Here is a 27,318-nt window from a genome sequence, read left to right as displayed (position 1 = left end):
CTGGGTGGTAACTGGGAGCACTGGCGGGGGGGCACTGAGGGGGAACTGGGAGCACTGGGGGGCACTGGGGGGAACCGGGGCACTGGGGCGCACTGGGTGGTAACTGGGGGCACTGGGGGGCACTGAGGGGGAACTGTGAGCACTGGGGGGTAACTGGGAGGCACTGGGGGGCACTAGGGTGGAATTGGGGGCACTGGGGGGCACTAGGGTGGAATTGGGGGCACTGGGGCTCACTGGGTGGTAACTGGGAGGAACGGGGGGGCACTGGGAGCACTGGGGGGGACACTGAGGGGGAACTGGTCGCACTGGGGGGGGTCACTGGGGCGGTAACTGGGAGCACTGGGGGCCCAGCCCCGCTGCCCCCCCCGGCTCCGCCTGGACGTTTCGGCCTCCCCCGAGTTCCCGCCCGCCCCGGGGCCGCGCGCGGTGCCCGCGGGAGCGCGCGTCTTCGTGCAGGTGGGGGGGGCGGGGGGGGGCTGGGGGGGGCGTGCCCCTGGGTTCTGACCCCTCCCCCCGATCCCAGCCCCCCCCGATTCCGTGGTCCCCCCCCGTGCCCTCCCCTATGTCGGGGTCCCTCCTGCCCCCCCCCATATTTTGGGGAGACCGCGGAACCCCCCCCAGGGCCCCCCCCCTCCCAGTGACCCCCCCGGTGCCCCCCCCCATAACGCCCTTCGGTGCCCCCTCCCCGGTGCCCCCCCCAATGCTCCTCCCCCCCGTTACCCCCCCTTCCCGGTGCCCCCCCCGGTACCCCCCCCCCAGTGCCCCCTCCCCGGTAACTGCCCCCCCAGTGACCCCCCCCCCCCAGTGTCCCTCCCTCCAGTAACCCCCCCGGTAACACCCCCCCCATTGACCCCCCCCCCCCAATTCCCCCCCCATTGACACCCCCTCCATTGACCCCCCCGGTGCCCCCCCAGATCTCCCTGTCCGCGCCCCCCCCGGGCTCGGCTTCTCTCTCCGCCGCTGTTCGGTGTCTCCGCGCTCAGCCCCCGGGGGGGGTCCCGGGGCCGCCCTCGGCCCCTGGTGGTGCTGCGGGGGGGCTGCGGGGGGGCGGCCGGGGGGGGGGGGCCCGGTGGCGGGGGGGGGGTCCCGGCGGCGGCTGCTGCTCTCGTTCCGCTCCCCCCCCGCTTCGCCGAGCCCCTGCAGTTCCTCCACTGCCGCCTCCGCCTCTGCCGCACCGGGGCCGCCGGGGCCGCCGGGACCGGGCTGCCCGCGGTACGGGGGGGGCACCGGGAATGGGGGGGGGCACCGGGAATGGGGGGGTCACCGGGAATGGGGGGGGGGACCGGGACCGGGGTGGGCACCGGGATTGGGGGGCACCGAGAATGGGGGGGGGCACCGGGACCGGGGGGGGGGGGGCACCGGGAATGGGGGGGGACCGGGAATGGGGGGGGCACCGGGAATGGGGGGGGCACCGGGACCGGGGGGGGGCACCGGGAATGGGGGGGGGACCGGGAATGGGGGGGGCACCGGGAATGGGGGGGGGCACCGGGACCGGGGGGGGGGGGGCACCGGGAATGGGGGGGGACCGGGAATGGGGGGGGCACCGGGAATGGGGGGGGGCACCGGGACCGGGGGGGGGGGGCACCGGGAATGGGGGGGGACCGGGAATGGGGGGGCACCGGGACCGGGGGGGGCACCGGGAATGGGGGGTGTTACTGGGTTACTGGGACCGGGGGGGGGGGGGGGGGGGCACCGTAACGGGGGGGGCACCGGGGGGCACCAGGGACCGGGGGGGGGCAGAGGGGCACGGGGGGGGGCACGGGAACTGAGGGGGGGCAGCGGGAGTTGGGATGGGATTTAAATGGGACCGGGGGGGTCCCGCTGCGGGGGGGCGGTGCCGGCAGCCCCCCCGCCCCCCGCCGTGTCCCGGCAGTGCCGCGCGGATCCGTGCCCCCCCCGCCGAGGGGGCGGAGCCTCGGGGTCAGGCCCCCGCCCCCCGGCCCCGCCCCGGCCCCGCCCCCTCGCGCGCGCTGCGCACCGTGAGCCGCCCGATCGTGGTCACGCTCGGAGCCGCCGGCACCGCCCCCCCCGGTGCGAACCCCCCCCGGACCCCCCCAGTGCTCCCCCCCGGGACCCCCCCCCAAGTTGGGACCCCCCCAGTGACCCCCCCCCCCCAATGGGACCCCCCCCCGGGACTCCCCCCCAATTGGGACCCCCCCCCCAGGAACCCCCCAGTGACCCCTCCCACAATGGGACCCCCCCCCGGGAACTCCCCCCCAGTAACACCCCCTCACCGGGACCCCCCCCATTAAGCCCCCCTGCCCCCCCCGGCCCTCCCCAATACCACCCCCCCCCTAACGGGACCCCCCCCCCCATTCAGCCCCCCGGGACCCCCCCATCCCAACCTCCCCCCTAAAGTGCCCCCCCCTCCCCCAATAGACCCCCCCATAACAGGACCCCCCCAGTAACCCACCCCCAAAGATCCCCCCCCGAATGGACCCCTCCCCAATAACCCCCTCCCGGGACCCCTCCCCCTCGAGCCCCCCCCCACTAACCCCCTTGCCCCCCCCCAGGTGCCCCCCCGGGGCCTTTCCCGCCCCCCCCCCCCTCCTGCGCCGCCCCCAGCCCCCCCCTGCGGCTCAGCCCAGGCCGCCCCCCGCAGGTGAGTGCTGTTTTTTTTTTTTTTGGGGGGGGGGGGGTTCTCAGCCCCCCCCCCGATTAACTCTTTCCCCCCCCAGCCCCGTCCGTGCCCCCCGGGGCCGTGGCCGCCGTCTCCTTCGGTGCCTTCGTGGTGGGGCGGCGCTGGCGGGGGGGGCTCTGGCTCGTCCACGGCCGCACAGGTGAGGCCCCCCCCCCCCTCCAAAATCCGATCCCCCCCCCAAATCCACCCCCCCCCCAAAAAAAAAATCCTCCATCCCCAACCTGCCCCCCCCCATTTCTACCCTCAGCTGCCCGACGCCCCCCCCCCACCCCCCCCCGGCTCCAGCACGGCCCCCCAGCGTGGGGGGGGGCAGGTACTGGGGGGACTGGGAGCACTGGAAGGATGGGGGGGGGACTGGGAGGGAAGTGGGAGAGCCGGGGGGGCACGCTGGGGGGGTAACTGGTACTGGGGACACTGGGGGGAGCACCGGGAAGGAGCTGGGGGGGTAACTGGTAATACTGGGGACAACTGGGAGCACTGGGGGTCACTGGGGGGGGGGGTTGACTGCCAATACCGGGCACTGGAAACAAGGGGGGGGGGCACGGTGTACTGGGAGTACTGGGAAGAGACTGGGGGGGGGCAGAACCAGTGAATGGGGGCACTGGGAGGATACTGGGGGGCACTGGGAGCACACTGGTGTCCCCCCCCCAGCTCAGGACCACCGACCTGAAGCTGCCTCCAGTTGGGGCCCCCCCCAGGAGCCCCCTGAGCCTGGGACCCCCTCCCCAAAATGTGTCCCTCCCCCTCCCCCCGCAGCCTCCCCAAATAAAGGCGCTTTTGGGATCCAAGAACACTCCTGAGGCAGCCCAAATGTGGTTTTTTGTTTCCTTTTTTTTTTTCTTTTTTTTTTTGGGGGGGGGGGCACAACATTTTGGGGCAACTCCGCAGGGTTTCGGGGCCCCCAGCACCTCTCGGTTCTTTTTCCATGGGGTCCAAATGGGGGGGGGACACAAGGGGGAGGGCAGGATCAGGGCCATGCCGGGGGGTCCTCGGTGTCCCCTGGGTGTCCCCAAGAGTCCCCTGGGTGCTGTGGGTGTCCCCAAGTGCCCCCCCCCATGTCCCCTGGGTGCCCCCGATGTCCCCAAGTGTCCCTCTGTGTCCCCTGGGTGCCATAGGGCCCGTGGGTGTCCCCGGGGTGTCCCCTGGGTGCTGTGGGTCCCCGGGGTGTCCCCGCACGTCCCCTGGGTGCCCCGGGGCTGGCGGTCCCCCTCTTTGTCCCCTCTTTGTCCCCAAGGGTCGGGGGCGCCTGCGGTGTCCCCGAAGCCCCCCCCGCAGTGTCCCCAGCGGGTCCCCGAGGTTCCCGGCGCAGCTCAGGGTGCCGGGGGGGGCCCCCTCGGCGTCGCTGTCGCTGCTGTCCCCCATGTCCCCCGAGGTCCCCGAGGTCCCCGCGGGGCAGCGCGAAGGGGGGGGGCAGCTCCTCGTCCGAGGAGCCCAGCGAGTCCTCGTCCCCCAGCCGCCGGCACAGCCCCCACCGCCCCGAACGCCAGCGGGCCCCGCAGCAGCCGGATCTGCGGGGACACGGGGACAGGGGGATGGGGACAGGGGGATGGGGACAGGGGGATAAGGGGACGGGGACAAAGGAACAAGGGAAACAAGGGGACACGGGGACAAGGGGACGGGGACATGGGGACAGGGGGACAAGGGGATGGGGATATGGGGACAGAGGGGACAGGGACAATGGGACAGGGCCAAGGGCCAAGGCAGGGGCCAGCAGAGAAGGGGGGGGGTGGCACAGGGAGGGCCATTGTCACCAGCTGTCCCTGCGGGGACGTCGCCGACGGCAGCACCCGCACGGGGACGGGACAGGCCGGGGGGGCAGGAGGGGGGCCCCGAGGCAACCCGAGGGTGACAGCCCCGGGACGTGGGGCACACAGCACCCGTGGGTGCGGGGCAGGGCAATCCCAGCACCCATGGGTGCTGCACACCCCTCCCCAGCACCCATGGGTGCAGGATATAGGGTTCTCAGCACCCATGGGTGCTGCACACACCCCCCCCCCAGCACCCATGGGTGCCTTACCTCGGCCTTGAGCTCGTCGATGTGGTCCTTGAGCTGCCGGATGTACTGCGCCGCGTCCGAGTGGTTGAGCTGCCCCTGGAGCATCCCCTCCTCCCTCTGCGGGTGCGCGCGGGTCAGCGGGTGCCCCCCTGTCCCCCCGGTGTCCCCAAGGTGTCCCCCCGGTGTCACCCACCTGGATCTCCAGCTCGGCCACGCGCTGCCGCATCTCAGCCAGGGCGGCCATGCTGTCGGCCTCGGCGCAGCCGCACGGCCATCACCTCCTCCTTGCTCTGGGGACACATGTGGCACCGTGTCACCGTGTCACCATGGCACCATGGCACCGTGACACCATGGCACCATGGCACCGTGTCACCCCATCACTGTGTCACCCTGTCACCACGTCACGTGTCCCCATGTCACTGCATCATCCTGTCACCCTGTCATTGTGTCACCCCAGCACCACGTCACCATGTCACTGTGTCACCATGGCACTGTGTCACCACGGCACTGTGTCACCGTGTCACTATGTCACCGTGTCACCCCATGGCTGATGGAGATGGGACCCCAGGGCAGGGGACGGGTGGGTGCCCCTGAGCGTCCCCAAGTGTCCCCAAGTATCCCTGAGCGTCCCAAATCCCCCCAAGTCCCCCCGAGTGTCCCCAAGTCCCCCCGGGTGTCCCCAAGTCCCCCCGGGTGTCCACCTTGCACTGGCCTCGGCGTGCTTGCGGTGGGCTCTCAACTGAGCTGCGCCTGCAGCCCCTTGCTCTGCGCGGCCGCCAGCCGCAGCTGCTCCCGCAGCCCCGCGCACGTCTGCTCGGCGCGGCCCAGCACCGTGCGCTGGATCTGGCCCTGCCAAGGAGGGGGGGGGGACACAGCTCTGTCACCCTGTCACCTCCCCTCCTCGGCCACGGCACCCCCAGGTGGCCCGGCACCCCCACATGGCCCAGCACCGTGCCCCCGGCTCCCAGGGACACCAGCTCAGCACCCATGGGACCGGTGTCTCCAGGTCAGCACCCGTGGCGCCAGCACCCAAGGCCCCAGCACCCCCAGTACATCACCCATAGCCCCAGCACCCAGAGCCCCAGTATCCCCAGTTTGGCACCCACAGCCCCAGCACCCATGGCTCCAACAACCCCAGTACCCCCAGTTCAGCACCTATGGCCTCAACACCCCCAGGACCCCTAGTTTAGCACCCACAGCCCCAGCACCCACGGCCCCAGTATGCCCAGTTCAGCACCAGTGGCCCCAGTATGCCCAGTTCACACCCACCTGTGTCTCCAGCTGCAGCACCCGCTGCCGCAGCGCCCGCAGCTCAGCCTGGGCCTGTGCCTCGCGCAGGCGTGCGGCCAGCACCGCGTCCTGCAGCGCGTTGGCGTTGCTGCGCCGCGGGGACTCCTTCCAGCGCCCCCCCGCACGGCCCGCCTGCACCCAGAGGGGACGGGGTGTTGGGACTGGGGGGGTCGGGTGGCCAGGAGGGGACCCAGGTGGCCGGGGGGGGACCCTGGTGGCCGGGGTGTTGGGACAAGGGGTCCAGGTGGTGGGACAAGGGGATTGGGGTGGCCAGGAGGGGACAAGGGGTTGGGACAAGGGACCCAGGTGGCCAAAAGGGGACCCAGGCACTGGGACAAGGGGTCCAGGTGGTGGGACAAGGGGATTTGGGTGTCTGCGAGGGGACCCAGATGGCCGGGGGGGGGACAAGGGGTTGGGACAAGGGACCCAAGTGGCCAAAAGGGGACCCAGGCATCATGGTGAAGGCCCCAGGTGGCCACAAAGTGGCCGCAGGTGGCCAGGAGGGGCCCCAGGCACTGGGACGAGGGACACGGGGTGGCCGGGGGGGGACACACGGGGGTGGCCTCACCTGCCAGCTGTCACTGAGGTCCTTCACCTGCTGCTGCAGCTCCGTCAGGGACTTGACGGCCTCGGCCTCGCGCAGCGCCAGCGCCTGCAGCTCCTCCTGCAGCCTCACCACGTTGTCCTCGTCCGGCAGGAGGCTGCTCCTCTGCGGGGACACGGGGACATCGGGGGGGACGTCCCGGGGGCAGGGGTGCTGGGGGGCTTGGGGGGAGGTGGGGATGGATGCTCGTGGGGTGCCGGTGGGAGCTGATGTGGGGACGGGGACATGGGGGACACCTGGGGACACTCGTGTGGCACCGGGACAGCAGGTCCAGGAGCCCCCATAGCTGCTCGTGTCTTTGTCCCCATCCCCGAGACCCCTCGTGGGACAATCCCTGTCCCCAGAGCCACCCGTATGACACTCCCCATCCTCAAGGCCACTCAGGGATTGTCCCCAGCCCGGGGACCATCACGGGACAGTCCCCAAGGACCTTCACGGGGCTGTCCCCAACCCCAAGGTCCTTCATGTGGCTGTCCCCAAGGTCCTTTGTGTGGCTGTCCCCAACCCCAGGGTCCTTTATGTGGCTGTCCCCAGCCCGGAGATCCCATACGGCTGTCCCCAACCCCAGGGTCCCCCGCCCCGAGCCCCCCCCCACCTTCTCCATGTCGAGCACTTTGTCCTGCATCTCCTTCAGGGCGCCGAGCGTCTCGCTCTCCCGCAGCCGCGACTGCTCCAGCTCCGTCTCCAGGTGGGTGACAAACTCCTCGCTGAACCGCGGGTTCCCCTGCCACCGGCCCCGAGGCGTCACCCGTGGGTGCCCCCTGCCCGGTGACACCGCCGAGACGGGGGCTGGGGACGAAGGGGGACACCCGGGGAGGCTCGGGGACACCCGGGGATGTTTGGGGATGCTCGGGGACACCCGGGGAGGCTTGGGGATGCTTGGGGACACCCGGGGAGGCTCGGGGACACTTGGGGACGTTTGGGGACCCCGACCTGCTGGTCCTGCAGCTGGCGGATGGTGCTCTGGGCGCGCTGCAGGTTCTCGGTGGCGGAGGAGCAGCGCTGCTTCACCACCGCCAGCTCCCGCTTGATGATGTAGTTCTCCTCCGCCTCCTGCGCCCGCGTCACCTGGCCCTTGGGGACAGCACGGGGGGGGGGGACGGGTCACCTCCTGGGAGTGTGGGGACACCGAGCCCCGTCCCCCTCCCCCTGTCGGGTCAGTGGCGCCCGTGGAGGGGAGATGAGGGGGGTGGGGGGGGCAAGGGGGGGACGGTCCTGAGGCTGGGGACAAGAGCAAGGCATGGGGGACAAGGTGACACCCAATTCTGGGGACACCAGCCCCATTCTGGGGATACCAGCCTCGATTTGGGGACACTAGCCCCAAAACGGGTGACGCTGGGGATAAGGGGGTGACACCAGCCCCATGGGGTGGCACTGAGGACAAAGGGGTGACACCCTGGTGGGTGATACCAGCCCTACAGCAGGGGACGCTGGGGACAAAGAGGTGGCACTGAGGTGACAGCAGCCCCACGAGGACCTCCAGGGTCATCCTGCCCCCTACCACCTGCACCCAGTGCTGACCTCGCGCCCCAGACCCACCAGTTTTCTTCAAACTCACCAAAACGGCAGCTTTTTACCCCAAACCCTCCCCAAGCACCGCCGCACTGCCCCCCGCTTTATGTCGAGCCCCCAAATGGGCCCAAAACCCCAAATTTGCCAACCCCAAACCCCACCGCTCCTCCTTCCCCCCCCCTTCCAAAGCGGGGAAGGTGCGCGGGAGCCTCCGGAAAAGCAGGCAAACCTCCCCGACCGAGCGAGCCGGAGGCTGGGAAGCAAAGAGGCGGGGAGAAAAGGGTTAAAACGCAGCGGAAAAGGGGCAAAAAGAGCCATTTTTGGGGACGCTACCTGGATGAGCCTGTCGGCGAGAGCCGCGCTCTCCTGCGGCCGCCGGCGGAGGAAGAGAGAGAAAGGAGACAGGTAACGAGATAAACGCAGACAGAGGCAGCGAGAGAAGCCGTGCAGCAGAGACACCCGGCACCTTCCCGTTTTGGGGCGTTTTCTGAGGATTTTAGCTCTTTTGGGTACGGGGTGGGGGTGGGGAAATAGGGCAACCGCCGGGTTTTGCCCTAAACTGGAGCGTTTTCCACCTCCTGGAGGGAGAACCCGCTTGGAACATCGAGGAGGAAGGCGCCTGCTGGATGTGGTTTGCTTTTTTTGTTCTTTTTTCCCAAAAATGATGCTGAGAGGGGGAGATTTTGGGGGCGCAGCCCTGTAAGGGTCTGCTGGAGGTCGTGGGGTTGCACCCAAGGGTGCTGGGTATCTGGATGGCAGCCTAAGTGTGGGTTTCGGGTGCTCCAGGGTGTTTTGGGGTGCTCCAGGGTGGTTTTTGGGGGGTTCCAGGTTGGTATTGGGTACCCCCAGGAGGTTCTGGGGGCCCCCAGGAGATTTTGGGGGCCTCCTGGAGATTTTGGGTGCCCCCAGGAGGTGCTGGGTGCCCCCAGGAGGTTTCGGGGTGCCAGCCGTGGGGCTCACCTTCTCCAGGGTTTCGATGCGCTGCTTCAGCAGGCGGTTCTCGGTGCGGAGGCGCTGGGGAAGAAATCGGGGAAAAAATTGGGGAAGAATCAGTCCCGGGGGGGTGCTGATGTCCCCAGGGGGGGTGCTGATGTCCCCAGGGCTCACGTGGCCCCAGGCTGCCGCTGCATGACCCCAGCTCACCTTGATCTCGATTTGCTCCTCCATCTCCTTGTTCTTGATGGCAGCGTACTCTTCTCCAGCCTGCGGGGGACACGGGGCCGGGCTGGGACACGGGGCCGGGGCCAGGCACCCGCCCGTGCGTCCCGGGGGGGTGTCCCAGGGGGCAGGAGCCCGTCCTCACCTCTTCATCTTCTTGGGGTTGTACTTGACCTGGAAGGCCCTGAGGATGAGCTTGTCGGGGCAGCTGTCGAACTGGTGTGGGATCACCTTCTGGAAGTACTGCGGGCACAGCCTGGGCTGAAGCCACGGCCCCAAAACGCAGCCCTGGTTTCATCGAGCGCCCCAAAACACGGCCCCAAAAGCAGCCCGGCACGTCGAGCGGTCCCAAAACACAGCCCCCAGCCACCTCCCGTCAAAACGCCCACCAAATCTGCCCCCAAACGTGTCCCGTCGGACAGGAATTTGCTTCAAAACGCAGCCCATCAGGTGAATCACCCCTGAGATGTGGCCTCCTGCGGGAGCTGACCCCAAACTATGGCCTGATGGGGAAACTGGCCCCAAAATACAACCTGGTGAGTAAATCTACCCCAAAACATGCCCCCAAACATGTTGTGTTTCATAAACGTGCCCCAAAACACATCCTGTGCCACAAAAATGGACAAAATTGGACATTGGACAAATCCAACCCCCCCAGATACGCCCTGTTGGACAAATTCACCCCAAAACACAGCCTGTGGGATAAATTTGCCCCAAAAGGCAGCAGCACGTACCTGGGACATGCCCTCCATGTCCAGCTGGACGAGCTCGGCCTGGTTGAACTGCAGCAGAGCCATCCCCACGCGGAAGACGATCTCCAGCCCCTGCGGGGATGGCCGTCACCTTTCGCCCCCCCCTGCCCCCGAGGGGTTTGGGGTTTCTCCCCGAAACGCCCCGCAGGGAGAGCATTTCCCCCCCTCTTGGTGCTGCAGGCGTTTGCCGCGGCCCCGTTACCTCGTACATGAAGATGTCGAAGACGCGCGTGGCCACGGGCAGGGGGAAGGTGGTGAGGAAGAGGGTGAGGAACCAGGACGAGGCGTACATGGAGGTGAGGAAGCTCTGCGACCGAAAGTGGATGTTCAGCTCCGGCAGCTGCTCCTGCGGGGGGGAAACGGGAACGAAAACGGGGCCCGGGGGCCGATTTCAGGGGTCCTTCGTGGCTTTTTGGCACGGACGGGCCCTCGGGGAGGTCCCCGGGGATGCTCCCCCCGAGGAATCGTGGAGGGTCCCTGGGGTGCCCCCAGGATCTCTGGGTGACCTCCAGGGGAGGATTTATTTTCTTTCCAGCACCTCCCAAGCCTCTCACCTCTCTCCCACCTCTCCCGGTCCTCGTCCCCCCGATCCACCCTCAGGCTCCTGCCACCCCGAGCGTTCCGGGGGCCGTGCTTACCTGCAGCATGTACTCGAACTGGTAGATGCAGAGCCCCAGCTCGGCCATGCTGGGTTTGAAGAGCTCCCGCAGGCGGTACTCCTGCATCAGCCTGACGAACACGCAGAAGGCCTCCTCCTCGGGCATCTGGAGACCCGTGTGGACACAAATCCCCCCTTAAACACCTGCCAGCAGCTCCAGAACGGAGCCTCCTGCCCTCAGGGGATGGGATGGGACACGTTGGGAGCCAGCCCCGGCTGAATGGGAACGTGAACGGGGGGATTTTAAACCCAGGGGGAGCGGGGGGTAGGGGGAACGAGCCCATTTTGCTCCTGAAAACGAAGAAGAAGGCTCCCGTTTCTCATCCCCCTCCTGCCACCCCCCAGAGGGCGTTAAAAACCCCAGGGCCCGCCACAAACCTGCATGAGCAGCAGTCCCACGATGAAGGCGCTGCCTTGGCAGTATCCGACCTCCCGGTCCACCAGCGAATAAGCCTGGAAAAGTCCCAAAATCGAAAGAAACAGAGGTGTGAGCTGGGGGATGGGCTGAGGCACCGTCCCTGCTCGCTGCAGGCGTGTGGCAGTGGAGGGAGGATTTGGCCATGGTGTAGGAAAGAGCTTTTTATTCAGCTTGTGCGCATGACATCGCTGCAAAGCTCCGTTTTGACCCCAAAAAACTCAACTATCCCTTTCCTGATCGACTCAGAACTCCAGGAGTAAGGAGCTCTGGGGCTGAAGGTTCGGTTACGCCGCGCCAAGCAGCGGTGTCGGGAGCTGGTGGTGGGAACCAAAGCCCAGCACAACTCCTCGCCACCAAAACCAGCTCCCCAAACCCCAAAACGCGGCGGTGCCGGGGGAGACGTTACCTTCATGACGTTGAAGAGCACCTCCTGGCCCAGGCTGTCCTGGCCCTTGAAGAACTCGTGCTCGGGGTAGGTGCGGGCGATGTCGCGGCGGATCAGCTTCTCGCAGGGCGAGGACATCTTGAGCAGCTCCGAGTACTGGTTTTTGACGGGCATGTCGGTGGCACTGCACAGCAGCTGCCAGACGATGGCGCGGAAGTGGTGGGGGATCCCTTTGCGGATGAGCTCCTGGGGAGAAACGGGGTGAAAAACCTGAGAAATCGGCTTTCCGTCGGCTCGGAATCGAGCGAAAGCAAGGAGCCGCCCCCACCCCGCACCTTGAGCAGCTTCTCCTTCTTCTTCCGCCACTCGTCCCACTCGTTGACGATGCGGCCCCAGAGGATCCAGGTGTCCTCCTCCAGGTGGCTGAGGTTGGAGGAGGCCGAGGAGCTGGAGACCAAGGAGGAGCCGCTGTTCCTTCGCGAGCCGTTCATGGAGCGCATCGACTTGGAGTCGGCCTCCAGCAGCCTGCAGAGACGGAGTTAGCTCCCAAAAAAAGCCCCAAAAGGAGGAGAGAGCCCCCAAACAGGAGATATGCCCCCCAAAAGAGGACATACTCCCCCCAAAAACACCCTAAAGGAGGAGAAATTCCCCCCCAAACACCCCAAAAGAAAACATATTCTCCCCAAAACCGCTCTGAAGGTGGAACTGTCCCCCCCCAATACCCCAAAAGATGAGATACTCCCCCCAAACTGTCCCAGGGGAAGAGACATTCCCCCAAACCCTTCCCAAATGGCACCCAGATGGGCGATTTTCCCCAGCCAGCTGCTGACAGCTGCCCAGGGCTGGTTTCTGTAACGCCTTTGCTCAGTAATGGGATCGCAGCGGGGTTTTTTTGTGGGAAATGTTGCCTAGAAATGGCTTTGCGAGGGAATTTGCATTTCAGAGCTGGCGTTTTGGGGCACAACACTGCTTTACTGCAGAGCTTTTCGCCCGGTCCTTCCGCGAAGGGAGCCTCGGGGCTCGCTTCCCATCAATCGGGTAAAAAAACGAGCAAAGTGGGTGCGTTTCTTATCGATGAGTCCCAAACAGCCACCTCCTGCCACGGGACCCACCTGAGCGATCAAACCCTGCTGCTGTCAAAGAAAAAACCGAACGTGGACCACAAAAAAAAAAACCCAACTGGAGCATTTTCACCTTGCTTCGACTGAGGCTTGGGAGAAGGGCGTCGCCGTTGGATTTTGGGGGAAATCCCCCAAAAAAGGCCGTTTTAAGCCGGGGCTCACCGGTTCTGCTCCTCCAGCTTGGCCAGCAGCTCCAGCTCGTCGGGGCTGAGGTTCTCCGAGTCGGAGGTGGGCGAGCAGGCCGGGGCCGAGTTGACGGAGGAGAGGGCTTCGTGCGACGACGAGTCGGGGCTGACGGCCGGCGAGGCCATCGCGGCGGGGCTCCGAACCCCCCGGGGGCTTTGGGGTCTCACCTGGAAGCCAAACGACAACGTCAGTGGGACGGGGACCCCCTCTCCGGCTCCGTGAGCTTTTCTCCTTCAAACCTCCGGGTGCTGCTGCAAATTTCTTCCAAAAAGCCCGGTTTTAGCTAAGCCGTGGTGTGGGCATGGCTCAGTTTGCAGCCAGCGGAGATTCGGTGAATTCCCTGCCAAAAAAGCCTGGTTTCACGTCGAGCCAGGTCCAAGCGCATCGCCCCGTGTTTGCTGTAAATTAGCTACATGAAAACGAGGCTAAAAACTGGAATTTTGCACAGCGTACCCCCATTTTGGGCCAATCGACCCCCATTTTGGCCCAAAGTACCCCCATTTGGGGCTTATTGTGAGAAGAGAGGATTTCCAGAGCACTGCCCCCGCTGAGGATTTGCTTTGGGTGCTGACGCTGCACGGTTTGCCCATTCCGGCAGGGTTTTAGGGAAAAAAAACCCTCCCTGGAGAGGAAAAAGTCCCAGTTTGGGCACAGCAGGGACTGGTGGAAACAGGGTGGGAAGCTGCAGGTTGTTTTTTTGGGGCTGAAAACATGCTTTTTGGTGAAAACTGCTGCTGAAGATCAGCAGAGTGATCCTGGGTTTGGAGGGGATCAAGAAAGCAGGGAGAAAAAAGGAAGCGCCGTGGCTAGGAAACGCCCGATTTACCTGATCTGGCCTCAATTTGCTCTGTGCAGCTCAAGTTATAAAATCACAAGGGATTTAACCAAAAAGCTGCGTTTCCTTCCCATTTTTTTTGGGGGGGAAAAAAGGGCCCAAAATGAGCTTGGAGGAGAGCAGCGTGGAGGCGCAGCTGTACCGCGACCGAGGCAAATCCTGCACGGTTTGGTTAATGGTTTCCAAAAAGCAGCAAAATTTAACAGAGGCGCTTCGGGGCGAGAACCAGGTCAATGGTTAACGGGCTCGGGTGGATTTGCTCAATAAGCAGGAAATTTTCCCATTTTTTTAAGGGCTGGGGAGGAGGAAAAAGCCTCAATTGTGCCTAATTCAGCTGCACGTGGCAGGTAAGGGCGCATCCAGCCCCGTTAATTCGTTTTGGGGAATTAATATTTCCGAGGTCTCGGCTGCAAAACTCCACGTTAACGACCAAGCCGGGGTCCAACGGGCTGCGAAAACGTCCTGAAATGGCTTTTTAGGGAAAAAAAATAGCTCTGCTCTGGTGAGGGGATTAAAAAAAATCAAGAAGGAAACACGCAAAATGCACGAGATCAGCTCAAAAGCGAGGCATGAGGACGGCAGTGGAGGTTATGAGACCAAAACGGGTGGAAAAGGGGAGCTCCCGCTCTTCAACCTGATTTTTTGGGTGAAATCCTGGCGGTTTTGGGTGGTTTTGTGGTGGGGAGGGAAGGAGCTGGCAGCCCCCGTTCTTTGGGGCGTTCCGGGGTGCCTCTTGGCAGTGGGAGCAGCCTCTGGGATGAGAAACCACTTGTTCCGGGGTGACAGGGACCCAAATTTGCTGAAAATGCTTGAATTTGGAGGAAAAAAGGCACACCTCTCTGTGGATGGAGGCACCGTGGGGCAGCTTTTCAAAGCATCTACCCCAAATTCCCCTCGGGCTGGGGGACAAGGACCTCAGCAGCGATCTGGCCAAGGGGTTACCAAAGGCCCTAAGAAAACTGGGGGGAAAACGGTGAAAACGGCCCCAGAAACACCACGGGGCCAGCCAGGCACCAATTTGAGGAAACCAGCCCCAAAAGGGGCTTGGATGACCCCAAAACGCTGCAGAAACGCCCATTTTCAGCACGACGTCGAGGCACTGACCTTGAGCCCGGGCCACTTCTGAAGGAAAACGTGAAAATTTCCACCCTTTCACTGAAAATCTGCCAAATTTGCAGCTTTTTGGGGCCCTTTTCGCAGCTTTGTACCTTTTCTGCGCCGTTTTGGGCCTTTTCCGCCCTGTTTTGGGCCTCTTCCACACCGCTTTTGTGCCTTTTCCGCCTGTTTTTATTTGCAGCATCTCTCGGTGCCAATTTGCACCTTTTTCACCCCATTTTCGCCGTGTTTTTGCAGCATCTCCGACGTTTTTTTTCGGCTCCAAAGTTCCCCAAAGCAGCGTTTTCGTCGCAGCCAAACACAAAACTATCCAAAATTCACTCATTTGCCAGAAAAAAACGGTTTTTAATTCATAAAAGGAGCCGGGTGAGGAAAAAGAATCGATTCCAAATATTTCAGCGGGACGTTCGCAAGCATCACCAGCAGCCGCGGGTGGAGGGAAAAGGAGGAAAACGGGCAAAATGGGTTTAAAAACCATGTTTTTTGCCACTGGCACGGACCAAGCAGGAACGTTTTTTTCAGCTAAAATCCCCCCAAAACGCCGCCAATGTCAAAAGCATCCCAAACCCACCCAAAATCTGGTGGAAATTGAATCGAACCCCAAATGAGAGCAACCCCCCCGCAGCCTCCTGGGGCATTTTGGGGTGAAAACCTCCCAAAACACCACTCAGGCAGCAATTTTGGTGCTTTTTGCACTTCCAAATCGTCTGAAACGAGCCCCAAACCGCGTGGGTTTGGTGTCTTTTAGGGATTTTTCACCAAAATCGTGTTTTTTTCCCCCCCCATGGTGGCAGCAGGCATTAAACGCTGCCGGCGAAGCCCCCGACCGAGCAAAAAGCAGCGAAAAAAGGGAAAAAAATAAAAAAGAAAAAAGAGAGGTGGGATTTTGGGGCAAAACCCTGCAGTTTGGAGCCCGAGCCGCCCCGGCGTGGCTAAAATCGCTGGGTTTGAACCCAAAAGGAGAGGCGGGGACGGCACAAAGCCGCCGATGCTCCATCTTCATCACCGGGGGGGGGGGCACACAGGGACCCCCACCCATGGGTGCTGGGGGGGTGGGGGGGGGTGACAACAGCCCCCCCCCAGCGCCATTTGGGGGCTCACAACAATGCCTGGGGGGGGGGCACCGCTTGCTGCCCCCCCCCCCCTTTTTTTATTGTTCTTTTTTTTTTTTTTATTGTTCTGCTTTTTACCGATTTTACCCGATTTTTTACCAATTCACCTGATTTCAGGGAAGGGCCAACACCCACAGCAGTGGGGGGGGGGCAGATTGGAGCCCCCCCCCCCCCCCCCCAAAAAAAAAAGAAATCAAACAGGGGGAGCCCCATGAGGGGGGGCAGCCCCCAATAACCAATTAACCCCCAAATTAACCCCAATTAACCCCAAAAGCAGGGGGGGGGCGACCCCAATCACCCCCCCCCCAGCCGAGGGGTCCCTTTTATGCCCCCCCCCGTCACCTTGAGGGGGTTTTAGGCCCCCCCCCCCCCATGAGGGGGGTGCTCGTTGCCCCCCCCCCCCCCCTCAACCCCTGAGGGGGGCGCCCCCCCCCCCCCCGAGGGGGGAGCCCCTCCCTCCCAGAAAGGGGCGGGGCTTCCCCGTGGCCACGCCCACCTGCGCCGCGCTGCCATGGCGACCGCCGGCTGCCTCCGAGGGGGGGGCCCGCGGCTCCCCCCCGCCGCCGCCGCCGCCGCCGCCGCCGCCGCCTGGAGCCGAGCGGGAGCCGCGGCCGCCGCGGGCCCCGCCGCTGCCATGGGGGAGCCGCCGCCGCCGCCGCCGCCGCCCTGACACCGAGTGACAGGCGGCCCCGCCCCCCAGCCAATCAGCGCGCCGCCTTCGCGCCTCTGCCCGCCCACTCCCGGGCCGGCAGCCAATCGCTGAGGGCGGTCCGGGAATGAGCCTCGGAGAGGGGGGGGCTAGGTTAAAAGGCCCCGCCTCCTGACCGCTGAGCCAATGGGGAGGCCGGAGGGGTGTTGATGGATGGGTGTTTCGCCAATGAGGTTCAAGGAGATGGTCCTCCCCCCTCCCCCCGTGGGCTTTTCTGGGAGACGAATGGCAGGCACAAATGGGGAGGGTGATGGATGGGCGGAATGACCAATGGGATGCAGCCTCTCGCCTGGAGTGGCACCTCGGTTGACAGGAGAGGACAATAAGCCCCGCCCCTTTGGCTGAAGCCAATAGCGATGGCTGATTTGATCGATCGGAGGCGAGGCAGCCAATGAGGAGCACGGACACAGGGCGGTGTTCCCTCCTCTCAGCACAGGTGCTTGATCCCGCCTTAGCGGCTGGATCGGCCACTTTGATTGGCCGAAGAGCGTTATGGACAGAAGCTCCCACCAATGGGGCGTCGAGTAGCGAGTGGCAGCTCTGAGGCGAAGGGATCCGCCCCCTCCCGTTACCTCAGCGGCCTTGGGGGGGCCCTCGGAGGGGCACCGGGGGTGGGAGGGGGCTGGGGGCAATGGCTGCCCTGGGGGCCTTGGTGTGATCGGAGCCCCCCTGTAGGGATCCGAGGGTGGGGACGTTGGGGGGTGCTGAAATCCCCAGGGATGGGGACAAAATGGCTGCCGGGGGGGGGGGACAAAATGGCTGCCAAGGGGGGGGGACAGCCTGAGGCCTGAAGGTGCCGCAAAGGTGACGAGATGGCCCTGAGGACATTATAATGGTGCTAAAATATTTGTTTGGGCAGCGTAAAGGGGTTTTTCTGCCTCTCTGGCTTCAGTACTGGTTGGAAATCCACATAGAATAAAAACACTGAAGATAACGATATCCCTTTAAAGATAAAAACCCTAGAAAAGGTTAAAGAGTGAAGGATTGTTGAGCGTTTAGGTGTGGAAGCTGATTGTTTTTGGTCCACTCTTGACTTCTGTCTCTGGTTTTGATTCTTTCTCATTATTTCTGATTTCGATTCTTTCTTCTTAGAAAGTGCTGTCCTGGATTTTTTTTTTTCCTTTATAATCTTCTCCCACGTCACTGAAACAAATCACACGCTTGGGGGGGGGGGGGGGGGGATGAAAACGTGTGAGCCAAATTCACAGCATTTGGGCCCGAAACCAATCCTGTCCCTTCTCATGAAGTGCTGGGGCCCTGCGGGTAATGAGTGGCCACCCTGGGGGGAAGTTCAGCCTCAACTTCCCCTAAATTCGGGATGAAAAAAGGGGAAATCGGACAAAAGGAGGAAGCTGTTTGCCCTGAGCAGGAGGGCCGGGGTGAAGGCCATTCACTTTTTGGCCGTGTTTGCTCTTCCCCCGTGCCTCAGTCCTCTGTGAAATTTGGCCAAAATCAGTCAACAGCGAAGTTACTCATAAATTCAAACTTTCATTTTCTGCAATAGCCCCGGGGCCACCTGGCTCAAAGCCCTGCGGGCAACGAAAGAAGTTTCAGGAGGAGGAACGAGGGAGTCGCCGTCAAAACAAAACGAGGATTTTCACAGCGCCAGGTTAAAAACAGCTGAAAGTCCCACAAAAACACCGAGCAAAACCCGCAAGTAGAATTCCCACCGAAACCCAAACCAAACCAGCGATAGATTTGGGCACGATCCGCAGTGTTTAGGCACGAGCCCTTCAAAGCCAGCACCTCCCTGTGCGTGACGCTGAACTCCTCAACACCAGCGGGGAAGTGGCGAGAGGCCACACAAGCACCGTGGCTGCTCCAAAAGCTCCTGAGTGTGCACATTTTTGGAAATGCGAATTATGAAATATGAACATTCGCTTCCCCCGGAAAAGCTGACGTGTCTTCACGACGGCATAAAAATTGAGGTGATATCAAAGGGAAAAAGGACCCGAGATGGCACAGAACGATGGCACCGAGAGCACTGGTGAGAACTGGGAGCTCACCAAGGACATGCTGTTGGAGGAAGAAGAGCAGAAGAAAGCACCCAAAGGAGGTAGTGGGGCCACACCAGGGTCAAGGGAGAGGCTCTGGAGTTAGAACACAAGAAAACGGAGGTTTTCAGGTCTCGACATGGGTCTCTTCCCAAAATTAGAGCTGAATTTGGCTTCAGAGTTCTTCCGTTGGGTTGCGATCAAAAAGAAAAAGAGGTTTGGGTGTGGAGAAGGGAGCGGCGGAGCTTCCCAGGAGGGAGCTCAGGGGAATCTCTGCTCTTTGCACTCTCCTCCAAAAGGTTTGCCGGGGAGGGAGTGTTTTGGGGCTGCCTCACCTTTTTTTTTTTTTGCCCCCCGCAGCGCTGTCCCTCCTGCCCTCGCAGAGAGCCCTGGTGCTGCTGTACTTGCTGCTGGCCCTCGGCTTCGTGATCTTGGTGGCTCTTGTCATCACCAACACCCAGAAAGGTGAGAACAGCACACGCAACTGGGCACGATTTTGGGGGGAAAGGACCAGCAAACGGAACAAAACCTGCGGCTCCTTTCCCCAGTGTCGGCGGTGCAGGAGGCGCTGGCCCAAGCCCAGCTGCAGGGCGAGAGGAGCCACACGACAGCCTGGCACAACCTCTCGCAGGTCCAGCACGCCCTCGGTATGAAACCCGCTGCTTCTGGGGGTGGCTTTTCCCTTCAAGCCGACCAAAATCATCTCTTCTGGCGGGATGGAGATGGCCACGGGCTTGTTTTGAGGCTTCTCCTCTTGTCTTCCTCTTAGATAAGCAGCTCTCAGGCGAGCTCCAGGTGATTCAGAGCCAGCTTCTAAACGGTACGCCGAGGGCAAGGTGGTTTGGGGGGAAATTCAGGCAGAATCCCAGCGTTTAACACCGGGGGTGGGCAGTGGGGGCAAAAGCAACGTTTTTCCTCCCTCCAGTGTCCCAAGAAATGGAGAACGTGCGGTGGAAGATGGCACAGTGCAAAACGGAGTGCGGGAAGGAGCTGTCAGAGCGCATCCGTGCCCTGGGTGAGAGCCTGATTTGGGTGAAAAATTGTTAAATCCAGTCCTTTGAGCCCAAAGCACTGGGCAGACACTCTAAAGGTTCCTAAGACGCGCCGGGAGCTCACGGAGCCGATCTCAGTGAGGTCGAGCTCTCATGAAGCACGATGCTAACGGAAAAAACTCGTTCTCAGCCTGTTGATAAACACACACACAAAAAAAACCCGGCATTCAGTGAAAGGGCTTTGAGGTTTCGATGGGCGAAGCTGAAAGAGCAGCCGCTCACCCAGGAAAAATACCCAGCAAAAGCCACAGCGCAAATCAGGGCGGAAAGGAAAAGGGGAAGGGCCCTAACCAGGGTTTCTTGGGGTTTCTTCTGGCGAAACCTGGACAGAAACTGGGTTTCTTGGGGTTTCTTCTGGCAAAACCTGAATTACCTTTTTCTCTCGTTTTCCACCCCGGCAGAGGGAAGGGAGGCGCCGGAGCAGGCGCTGGAGCAGCTGGAGGAGCTGCGGCAGGAGCAGAGCCGCGTGGAGACGCTCCTCAGCACGGCGCTGGAGGGGCTGCGAAACCTCTCGGGTGAGGGGGAGAGGCTGAGCCGAGCCCACAGGCATCCCCCCGCACTCACCCACCTCAGCTTCTCTTTTTTTGTTGTTTTATTTTCCCTGTTTTCTCTCAGAAATTCTCTGCACGAGGTGTCCCGCCGGCTGGCTGCAGTTTGCCAGGACCTGCTACCTTTTCTCCACTGACGCCAAACCCTGGATGGAGGCTAAAGACTCCTGCGCCGGGCTCGGCGGGCAGCTGGCCATCGTCAAGAGCGAGCTGGAAAACGTAAGCCGAGGATTTTCACAAAAAAAGCACCAAAAAGAACCAAAATAGCTGCCCACAATTAACACGTTTAGAATATTAGGCTTATACAAAGCAAGCGGAAAGCAGGAGGTTCAGCGCGGGCCATTGGAGCCTTCACAGCTGGGAAAAAGCCTCCGAGTTCCCCAGCCCTGAGGTTCCCCTGTGGTTCTGAAGTGGCTTGGCCAAATCCATTGGGTTTGTCCCCAAAACGACTGGTGTGATTTTGTGCCAGGCTGGTGGCACCTCGCGCTTGTCCCCCGCCAGGGCCGGGCTCCCCACCGTCACCGACTGCTGCCGACAGCCAAAGGGCAGCTCCCCGTTGGTGCCCCCTTCCCATCCTGAAGCCTTTTTTTCCCCCATTTACAGAAATTTCTGGCAAATTACATCATGGAGACGCGAGTGTTCTGGCTGGGCCTGAGCGACATGCACAAGGAAGGCGACTGGCAGTGGGTGGACGGCCGCTCCCTCTCTCTCTCGTATGTTTTCCAGCAGCATCGGAGGGCAAACTGCCCCCCCAGCCCAGCTTTTTAATGCTTTTTTGGCCCCAAAAAAACGAGCGCTGCACCCTTACTAACCCACGCCCATGCTCTGCTCTGGCGGAGCGTGAAAATGGCACAGGAAAAGGTTTTCTGGCCAACAGGTTGTTTCTGACAACTCTCCTCGCTCTCAGGATTTGGGGGAAAAGCCCCGAAATGGAAGCAGGGCTGGTCGGTGCTAAACGGGGGGGGAAAGGGAAAATCACTGACCTGGGGGCAGAGCTGCTTCGAGGCGGTAAAAGGAGAGGAGAGGACGCTGCAGGGAGGGGGTGAGCTCTGCCTGGCTGCTCCTTCCGTAGAACCTTTAAAAAAAAACACACAAAAAACATCAAAACCAGCCGGTTTCCAAACGGAGAGCTTCCTACCCAAACTGGCCTGCCCCCCCCCCACAGGTTTTGGGGGAGAGGCGAGCCCAACAACGTGGGGCAGCACGGTGAGGACTGCGCCACCGTCTCCTCCCGCGGCCTCTGGAACGACGCCACCTGCAGCGGTGCCGAGGCCTGGATCTGCGAGCGCAGCTGCTAGCGGGCCTCAAAAAAAGGAAAAAAGGGGGAAAACCAGCAAAAAAGAGGGCGTGGGACGGAAAGGCGGCACTGCGGGGCGAGGGATGACTTGCTGCTGCGTGATTACCCACCGCGGAGAAAGCGAGATGGAAAAAATGCTTAAAAGATGAGAAAAAAACCAACAAAAGCGAGGGGTGCGGGGTCAGGAGGCATCGCCGCGCCGTGGGTTTTGCTGCGGGTTCTGCTCCTTCCCCCTCCTCAGGCTCTCGGTGAAGCCGCGTGGCTGCGGACCCCGAAACAGCAGCAGCAGGAGCCAGGATTCGCTCTGCGGGGGAAGGTGCTGGCGTGGAAAGAGGTGGCCGAAAAGGGGAGCGTCCTCCCGGGACCCAGCGCCGCCATGGGGTTCGAGCTAGAGGAGGGTTTGGGCAATTTTGGGAGGGTTCCTTAACATTTTGTGAGCCGCTTCCCTGCCACGCGCTCAACCTATCGCTTGCCACTTAATCAGGACAAAAAAAATAAATAAAATCGTTTGATTGCAACTTGAAACTAAACCAACGGGAGCAGAGCGGCCCCGAGGGGGGTCACGGCACACCTTATTCCCAGAGTTTAGGTGAAAAAAAAAACAAAAAACGGAAGAGAGAGCGGCAAAGCCGAGGTGTGAACGTGTTTTTGGGCTGCGCATGCAAATCCCCAGCTCGTGGGCAGCGAGGCGCGACGGTTGTTTTGCCGAAAAGCCTCGCTGCTGGATTCCCCTTCCTGGGGCGGGCATGGGCCCCGCTGGAAGATTTGGGATTTCGCCTGCATGGCCTCCAACGCCCCCGACCATGACCGCGTTGTGCGCGGGGTGGTTTTATTCACACCCCCCTAAAAAAAAAAAAAAGCAAACAAAAATCCACAGCTTTTTAGGAGCCGCTTCCAGCCTCACACAGCCGGTGGTGTCACCGTTCTGCTGCAGCCCCGGCGCCCCCTAAAACACCGATCCTATTACTCCCCTTGTAAAAAAAAAAAAAAACACAAAACTTTTATTTGGGGTGGGGAGGGCGCAGCTTTGTCCCCCATTTGCATGCCACCGCCGGCCCAGCACGGAGAGGAACCGAAACCTTGGGGCCGAGCCGCTGGCCAAAATGGGGTGCCGGAGGCGGCGAGGGGTGTGCCGGGCTGCGTGCCGGGGGCTTTAGCTCCCCCCTGGGCGCCTGCGCGGCCGCTCGCCCCGGCCAAGCATGGCCCAGCAAGAGACCTACGGCAACTGGCTGGGCCCCCCGCCGCTCCCTGCCAAGCGGCTGGTGAGACAAGCAGGTAAAAATTGGGGTGAAAACACCTTTATTCTGGGTGGTTTTGGGGGCAGCAGGGGTCCCGGTGAGGTGGGGAGGTGTTGGGTTGCGCAGGAGGGCAGTGCCAGTGGAGGGAGCAGGGCGAAAGGCGTCGGGATGCGCGGGGTCACACGGGTTCCTCTCTCAGCCGAAAAAGTCCCTAAATCTCCAGGTTTTCACCTAATTTCACACACGCAAACTCCGCGCCAGATGCTCAAAAAGCATCAGCGGCATCCTCACCAGCGGTGACGGTGTTACAAGAGTTTTTGGGTATCCTCCTGTTATCCCAACCACCTTTTCCTTCCCCGTTTTTTTTGGCAGGAATTTACTCCGTTGCTGGGAAGATGACACCCCCGGGTGACTTCAGGCCGGGTAAGTCAGCAGATTCACCTTTTCAGGCTTTTTTCTGTAGCACGGGTGGAAAGCAGAACTCCCTGAGGTGCCTCCCCAAGGCTGAACCGGGCTTTATTTTCAGCTCACTCGGTGAAATGCGCCTCTATACGTGGTGTTTCTCTCTGAATTGGGTTCCTTCCATAAGATGAGACCAAATTGCCTAAAAAAATGAATAAATAAATAAATAAATAAATTTGAAAATCTTCCCTGGAGAAAGCGAGAGGGGATTTATCGCTCCACCTGCTCAAAGCCAGGGTTTGCAAGTTCGCAGCTGAAATTTGTCCCCTCCTGGCATAGAGGAGTTCAGATTTTGGCAGAATCGCTTAGATTTGCGAGCAGGGGGAGGACCCAGCTCTGAAAGAGTGCAGCGACATCGTAAAACTCCATAAAAATGATTAAATTACACACCTAGTGAGAAAAAGCTTGCCGGAGCTCCTGCGGATTTACCGAAACTGCAGCTAACTCTGCGAGGGGAATTGTGTTTTTTGATGCTTCCCGAAGGACTGAGCAGATTGTTAACAGCTGGGATTCCTGCCCAGAAAAAAACACAAATTTCACCCATTTTTCTCTCCCGCAGCATCCCCAGACAGCTTTGCCGATGAGGATGACTACGATGACGTGTCTGTGTCGGAGTCGGAGCGCAAGCCACCAGCATCCGATGAAGATCTGCGGAGCCAGAGGAGCAAAGGAGGCACAGGTAGCACCCTCCTCCTCTCCCTGCATCCCCCGTGTGGTCGAGGGCCTCAGCGGGGCAGGATTTGACCCTAAAATGCCTTAAAAAAAAAAAAAAAAGCCCTCCAGAGATGCTTTCCTACCTCTCCACAGGGGTTTACATCCTGGCGGGGAAACCGGCGTCTCCAAATCCTTCCCGGACAGGTGAGTCGCTTCGTTTTGTCCCACCTAGGCTGACACCAGAGGGCTCGAGTGGGTTTTTCTCCTGATTCCTCCCTGATTTCCCCGCACCGATCTCCGCAGCCGACCCGGAGGCTGGCCGGGGCCCCAGGCAGACGTCGGTGGCCGTCCTCTACGTCTTGATGGCTCTGAGCTTCGTCGCGTGGGCGCTGCTCCTCACGCTGGTCTTGGTGAAACGTAAGTGGCCCCACAAGTGGCCCCGAGGGGCTGGGAGGCAGCTGGTTTGGTGAAACACCCTAAAAAAAAAAAAAAAGCTTTTTCATCATGAAAAATAACATCTTCAGCACAAGGTGGAAATCCACAATAAATCCCTCACTCAGCCCACAGAAATCTTAAACTGGGTGAATTTCGAGGTCACTGCATGTTCCTTGACATGATCCAATCCCATTTTTTTCCATCGTTTCCATTCCAGAAGTGGAAATCACGACGGAGTTGGAGCTCTTGAAGTCGAACCAGTCCGAGACCCAAGTTAACAGTAGGTCCTTGGATGCTCAGCCCCACGGTGACACGCTCCCAGCTCAGCGGGAGTTGGGAGACCCTGATTTTGGGGTGTTGGTGTCCTTTCTGGCACCACGTTTCATTACTTGGTGTAAATTGAATAAAAAAAAAAAAATGACTTTTGGGGAGGAGGGGGGCTCCCGGTTCTGCTCCAGCTCTTTGTGGAACAACACCAGCTTCGGTTTGGTTCCGATTCCCACTGATCCACGGGGAACTGCAGTGGGGTAACAGCATAAATCGGGCACTGACCAAGCTCTGGCCTCAATCCCAATGGAATTAGCCCCAAAAAGGGTGCAAACAGGAGCAAATCAGCCCTCTGGGTGTCGTGGGAGTTACCCTGGCTGTGGATTAGGAGCTCGCCGGGGGGGAAATCCACCCTGTTACCTCTGTTACAGGACGGGAAGGGTGTAAATCCTATCGAAAATTCTGCAAAAGTCAAATATAATTGGCCAACTCCTTAACTGCTGCCAAATGAGTGATTAATTAAATGTTATTACGAGTGATATTGCGGCAAAATGTCACCCAGAAAGAAAACCGTGCAGCAAAACAGGCAGCTGGTGGTGCAGGAGCTTTGACAGCCCATTTCTGCATGGGGAAATGAACTAAATCCCGGGAGAAAAAGCCAAAGATTTGGGAAATCCAAAGCGGGGAGGGGGAAAAAGGGTGGGTGGGTAGAGGGGGGCTCACCCTGCTGCGCTCCCCAGTGCTGCAGGAGATGTCGGAGGCACGGCAGGAGCAGATGAGGGTGCGGAGCGGGATGCGCAGGTACTACAAGGAGCTGCAGGACGTCGCAGGTAAAGCTCCGGGACTATCGCTGTCGTGACAGTGCCCCAGGAGAAAAACCTGGGTTTAGCCCAAAAAGGCTGGAAAATTAGGGTGAGCCGTGCTGGTTTTGAGACGTTTTGGGGGTTTCTCGTCCTTCCAGCGCTGATCTGCCATAACCTCCCGAACAAACAGTGCTTGGCTGGCTGGAAGATCTTCGAGGGGAGCTGCTACTACTTCTCGACGGAGGTGATGAGCTGGTCGGCTGCGAAGGAGACCTGCATCGACCAAGATGCTCACCTGGTCATTATCGAAACGGATCTGGAGCAGGTCGGCCAGATGCTTTCAAGTGAAAAACCGCCATTTTTTCAGCTTGAACGGTGCCCAAAGCCCCTATTCTGAGGGGAATTCCTGCTCTGGCAAACAGGGGACCTCCAAAACCTTTTTTTTTTTTTTTTTTTTTTTTTAAATTGTCCATCTGCTCGGTAATTTGAAGTAGAAAGTGCTTGGTGGCTAAGCCAAGTTGGGTAAAGTCATATTTCTTTTTAGGAGTAAGTGCTAAAAATGTGTCAAAAAGGGTCCAAATATCCTTTCCAGAGCACCGTGGTTGCATTTTACTTTAAGGCACCAAATCTGTTTTCTATTTACCAAAAAATTCTGCTCAGTTGTGGTGACGATATCACCGATTACCAAAAACTTTGAGATTCCCCATATTACTTTTGGGCTCCCCAGAATTATTGTGTTTTTTTGGGGGTTGCTGTAACCAATTCTGCCTTTTTAGGAGTTCCTGAAGGACAACGTGAACAGCAGCAACGTCTACTGGATGGGAGTGACGTATAAACCGGAGGAAGGCGACTGGTTCTGGATGAATGGCAAACCTTTAAGTGTGAGGTAAAAAATCCATACGGGGATTCCCTAAAATTGGAAAACCGTCCCAAGAGGAGAAAAAGCTGAGTTTGAGCCACTGAAATAGGGTTGTTTAGGTAATTTTACACAAAACAAAGGGCTTACATTGGAAAAATGCTGTTATGGGAGGATTTTTTCTTGCTGGTGGCACAACAACACAAAACAAAAACATTTTCTGGGGTGCAGGATGGAGCTTTTCAGCAGACTCCTTCCCTTGAAATAAAAATTTCCCCTGTTCCTGGGAGAGCTCTGCCACTGTGGCGCTCTTTTTATTTTTTCTTTCTCCCTTTCCCTCTTTTTGTTCTTTTTTTTTTTTTTTTCCTTTCTTTCTTCTTTTCCCCTCTCTCCAGCTACTGGGACACTTGGAGCCAGAACAGCAACAGCAGCAACAGGGACAAGGACAGCTGTGGCACCATGCGACCCAGCGGCATCTGGTTCAACGAGCACTGCTCCCGCTCCAACCACTGGATTTGTGAAAAGTCCTGGACATGCTGACTTTAGCATTTTTTTTTTTCCCCTGTTTTCGGACAATTTCCAATATGCAAGTAGAAAAACACATTTTAAACTTCACTCTCAGGAGCTGGACAAAATCCCAAAGCTCTGGGGGGACCAGGCTCACCCTGATGGCTCCAGGCTCCTGTTCCTTGCCTGCACAAATCCCTAAATCCAGTGAAATCTCTGCAACCATGAGCCTTGCGAGTCTGACCCGCAAAACACCAAAAAGAAAAGGGTGGGTTTGGTTAAAAAAAAGCCACTGTGGAAAGGTAAAAACCCACTCACCGGCACAAAACCAGTCCCGTTTCTCCACATGGCTGAATTTCTCCTTTTTCACCCTAGCTCCAGTACTGCATCGTGGTTTCTGCTTAACTCTCAGAAAAGAAAATTTCTGGAAAAATCCTTCCACCCCCCCTCACTTTTAAATCCTTTTTCCTGCATTTATCCTTCCCTTCCTGCAGCCCCCAGCCCCCACCTCTGCCCTGCTCTAGCCCCACATCCAACCCTCCCCAACCCGAATTCTTCTCAAAACCCTAATTTCACTCACTTGCACATTTCTGAATTCAGCACATTATCACCCAATAAATATATATATATTTTGTAAAGAAATAGCACCACTCAGTCCTTTACCCCCTAAACAAATAAAGCAGCTGCATCAGACCACCCCAGTGGCTGAAAA

General features: G+C 60.4%; 3 protein-coding genes and 1 long non-coding RNA gene across 4 annotated transcripts; 3 read left to right on the top strand and 1 right to left on the bottom strand.

Moving 5' to 3' along the window:
- Window positions 1-886: 886 nt before the first annotated feature.
- Window positions 887-3,729, top strand: LOC137846394 (uncharacterized). The gene is made up of 6 exons (XR_011090478.1): window positions 887-1,212; window positions 1,874-2,031; window positions 2,514-2,602; window positions 2,679-2,780; window positions 2,889-2,954; window positions 3,293-3,729. It is a non-coding gene; the product is annotated as an uncharacterized lncRNA (long non-coding RNA).
- LOC137846393 (EVI5-like protein) lies at window positions 3,453-16,441 on the bottom strand. Its single transcript, XM_068664313.1, is given in 23 exon segments — window positions 3,453-4,109; window positions 4,111-4,149; window positions 4,659-4,754; window positions 4,831-4,893; window positions 4,895-4,927; window positions 5,339-5,374; window positions 5,376-5,486; window positions 5,907-6,059; window positions 6,496-6,636; window positions 7,127-7,255; window positions 7,465-7,605; window positions 8,377-8,409; window positions 9,004-9,057; window positions 9,187-9,246; window positions 9,337-9,444; window positions 9,936-10,025; window positions 10,156-10,299; window positions 10,592-10,717; window positions 10,990-11,064; window positions 11,436-11,660; window positions 11,750-11,939; window positions 12,698-12,888; window positions 16,281-16,441. Coding segments are annotated over 22 exon segments (2,697 nt in total). The 5' UTR covers window positions 12,847-12,888; window positions 16,281-16,441; the 3' UTR covers window positions 3,453-3,608.
- Window positions 16,442-18,306: 1,865 nt separating this feature from the next.
- LOC137846391 (C-type lectin domain family 17, member A-like) lies at window positions 18,307-21,902 on the top strand. Its single transcript, XM_068664310.1, has 9 exons — window positions 18,307-18,549; window positions 18,848-18,952; window positions 19,036-19,134; window positions 19,257-19,307; window positions 19,413-19,502; window positions 19,941-20,054; window positions 20,155-20,306; window positions 20,691-20,800; window positions 21,253-21,902. Exons 1-9 carry the CDS (start codon window positions 18,450-18,452, stop codon window positions 21,383-21,385), a joined length of 954 nt encoding a protein of 317 aa, XP_068520411.1. The 5' UTR covers window positions 18,307-18,449; the 3' UTR covers window positions 21,386-21,902.
- Window positions 21,903-22,428: 526 nt separating this feature from the next.
- On the top strand, window positions 22,429-27,248 carry LOC137846390 (CD209 antigen-like protein C). The gene is made up of 10 exons (XM_068664309.1): window positions 22,429-22,659; window positions 22,995-23,045; window positions 23,644-23,763; window positions 23,892-23,942; window positions 24,042-24,155; window positions 24,391-24,453; window positions 25,181-25,270; window positions 25,402-25,568; window positions 26,020-26,129; window positions 26,495-27,248. The coding sequence occupies exons 1-10, from the start codon at window positions 22,584-22,586 to the stop codon at window positions 26,637-26,639; spliced, it is 987 nt and encodes a 328-aa protein (XP_068520410.1). The 5' UTR covers window positions 22,429-22,583; the 3' UTR covers window positions 26,640-27,248.
- The last annotated feature ends 70 nt before the right edge of the window (window positions 27,249-27,318 follow it).

The sequence above is a fragment of the Anas acuta genome, chromosome 32 (assembly GCF_963932015.1).
Source record: "Anas acuta chromosome 32, bAnaAcu1.1, whole genome shotgun sequence".
Taxonomy (NCBI): Eukaryota; Metazoa; Chordata; class Aves; order Anseriformes; family Anatidae; genus Anas; species Anas acuta.
This window is presented reverse-complemented; position numbering and strand designations above follow the sequence as displayed.

Bases quoted from the DNA above. Each gene is read 5' to 3' on its own strand.
- LOC137846390 (XM_068664309.1), top strand. From the start codon at position 22,584: ATGGCCCAGCAAGAGACCTACGGCAACTGGCTGGGCCCCCCGCCGCTC. The intron at 22,660-22,994 runs GTAAAAATTGGG...TTTTTTTGGCAG, and splicing joins GCGGCTGGTGAGACAAGCAG to GAATTTACTCCGTTGCTGGG. The intron at 23,046-23,643 runs GTAAGTCAGCAG...TCTCTCCCGCAG, and splicing joins CCCGGGTGACTTCAGGCCGG to CATCCCCAGACAGCTTTGCC.
- LOC137846391 (XM_068664310.1), top strand. From the start codon at position 18,450: ATGGCACAGAACGATGGCACCGAGAGCACTGGTGAGAACTGGGAGCTC. The intron at 19,308-19,412 runs GTACGCCGAGGG...TCCTCCCTCCAG, and splicing joins TCAGAGCCAGCTTCTAAACG to TGTCCCAAGAAATGGAGAAC. The intron at 20,055-20,154 runs GTGAGGGGGAGA...GTTTTCTCTCAG, and splicing joins GGGGCTGCGAAACCTCTCGG to AAATTCTCTGCACGAGGTGT.